General features: G+C 40.8%; 1 protein-coding gene across 1 annotated transcript in view; it reads right to left on the bottom strand.

The window, feature by feature from the left end:
• LOC109485146 overlaps positions 1-1321 on the bottom strand; it is a 10002-nt gene extending 8681 nt beyond the window's left edge. Inside the window, exon 1 of the mRNA XM_019788578.1 lies at positions 1066-1321. Within this exon, the coding sequence (XP_019644137.1) occupies positions 1066-1219 (154 nt within the window). The 5' untranslated portion in view covers positions 1220-1321. The remainder of the gene's footprint in view (positions 1-1065) is intronic.
• Between the last annotated feature and the right edge of the window lie 628 nt (positions 1322-1949).

Here is a 1949-nt window from a genome sequence, read left to right as displayed (position 1 = left end):
GAGAGAGAGAGAGACTGGTTTATTTGTACCATACAAGTACACACAAAAGCCTGTAAGCAGCCATATTTGGCTGAATTGAGAAGGCTTTAAAACACAATGCTTACTTTAAGTTAAAATTACAGAAATAATCTATAGTTGTAATATGCAAGGCTTGTATACGTAAAGGCTGATGAAGCGGATCATTTTTCATCGTTCAATAGCTTAACACAGTACGGCAGAGTAGTGTTCAAGAAACGGGACGTTCTGCACCTAAACTGGTTTATGTCATGTGAATTTCTGAGGTTTCTGTCATGTACATCAACCCGGCGTGAGGGTAGCCAAGAGACAAAGTCGGACTTAACTAATGATTTGGCAAACTTTACACTTTAAACTTTAGTAGCGGTACAAAAGAAGTTAATATTACGATGCAATTCACATCCGAAAAATTGTGCTATATTTTCCCCTTTCGTGCAACTCTGCTACAGAAGACATTGCACGGTCGTACTTAGTATCCACTAGACTCCTTTGCAGGCTGAATATGTAGTGGAAATCGACCTAACATATTCTAAATGGCCAGAGGAGTTAGTAGATCATAGAGGGTCCAGCTTGGTTGCAGCCTGCAAAGGAGTCTGCTGGTTGAGACTAAGTCGTACTCGAAGCCTAGATCCTCTTACCTACATTGTAAGACAACGACCTGATTCAGATTGCAATTGCAATGTACACAACTTAACATATTGATAACATAACTTACAAATAGATAGTCAATAGTCGTCAGTTCTGATTTGGTAGGAAACATAACAAAGTTACACACATAAGTTCTAGCTTATGGCAACGGCTATCATACAACACTGACGTCCTTTGGAAAGGAATTGTGTTGACATGGTTTTCAGTTTTGCTCAATACTTTTGATCGGCCTCTGAAAGCTATTGGATTTCTGTACTAGTGTACTGTTGACATTTTACCCTACACGTGGATTGACATCCACTGAGACATCCTACACTGTTTTGTGATTTGACCATATGCACTGGATCAAACTAGTATGCATTGGATCAAACTGGATCATCGATCATAGTATGTCTAACTCACGGTCCGGTTGTAGGTTCTTGTGCAGGTGTGTAGCGAGGTAGTCAGGGTGGCTCTTGACGCCATGGTTCCCTACGTAGAACCAGTACTCAACCAGCTTGGGCAAGTTGCCGCCTTTCGGAGGCTTGAAGAAGTTCCAGACGAAAGCACCAGCCATCTTCTCTCAGATTCTCTATCTTACAGCTTCTGGAAACACTGCACAACTTGCGCTGGTGTCTGGTACAAGACTGAGTCCCAACCTACTGAAAAGAAAAACAGCTGAGAGGTTGAAACCTGAGCATGCGCGAACCTTTTTTGTTTGACCTACTCGTTGACAGCAAAGGCTGCGGGGTACTGACATGAACGCGTACTCAATCAAACATTCAGGGTTTGCATACTTTTCATACCACCCCTGGACCCTTTCTTTAAATTTTACTACCTCTTAAAATTACCATGGGTAGAAGTCTACCTGATAAAGGCATCCAATGCAATTTCAGGGCAGCAAAACTGGATTTTCAAAGTCAATTTTAATCATTATCTTTTAATGTAGTAAGTTGAATTTTGTATCGTAGGCTAGTTCTAGCTTTTTGTGGGTGGTAACTATAAAAATGAAAAATAAAGAGACGCCTCAAGTAGCTTGCTTTCGGTGACTATTTTCAAACGCTTTAAGAGCAGTTGTCTGTAAAAACCAAGCATAAGGTGGCCAAACTCAAAAAATCAAATTCTCTTAAATTTTGTGTGGTGGTAGGGACTTGGTCCAAACTTACAAAAATGGGTAAGTTTTGGTTCGCTGGTTGATGGTTGCCATGGCAACAGCCATTTTTCAAAATGGCGGATTTTTTACCTTGTGGAGGCATAAGTCTTGCCCAAAATGGACCATCTTTTACCTTCCGTATCTCAGAGAAAGT

Source organism: Branchiostoma belcheri, unplaced genomic scaffold (assembly GCF_001625305.1).
Source record: "Branchiostoma belcheri isolate BF01 breed outbred unplaced genomic scaffold, Haploidv18h27 scaffold73, whole genome shotgun sequence".
In the NCBI taxonomy this organism is placed as follows: Eukaryota; Metazoa; Chordata; class Leptocardii; order Amphioxiformes; family Branchiostomatidae; genus Branchiostoma; species Branchiostoma belcheri.
Note: the sequence above shows the minus strand (reverse complement) of the source record. Positions and strands in the feature narration are given on the sequence as shown.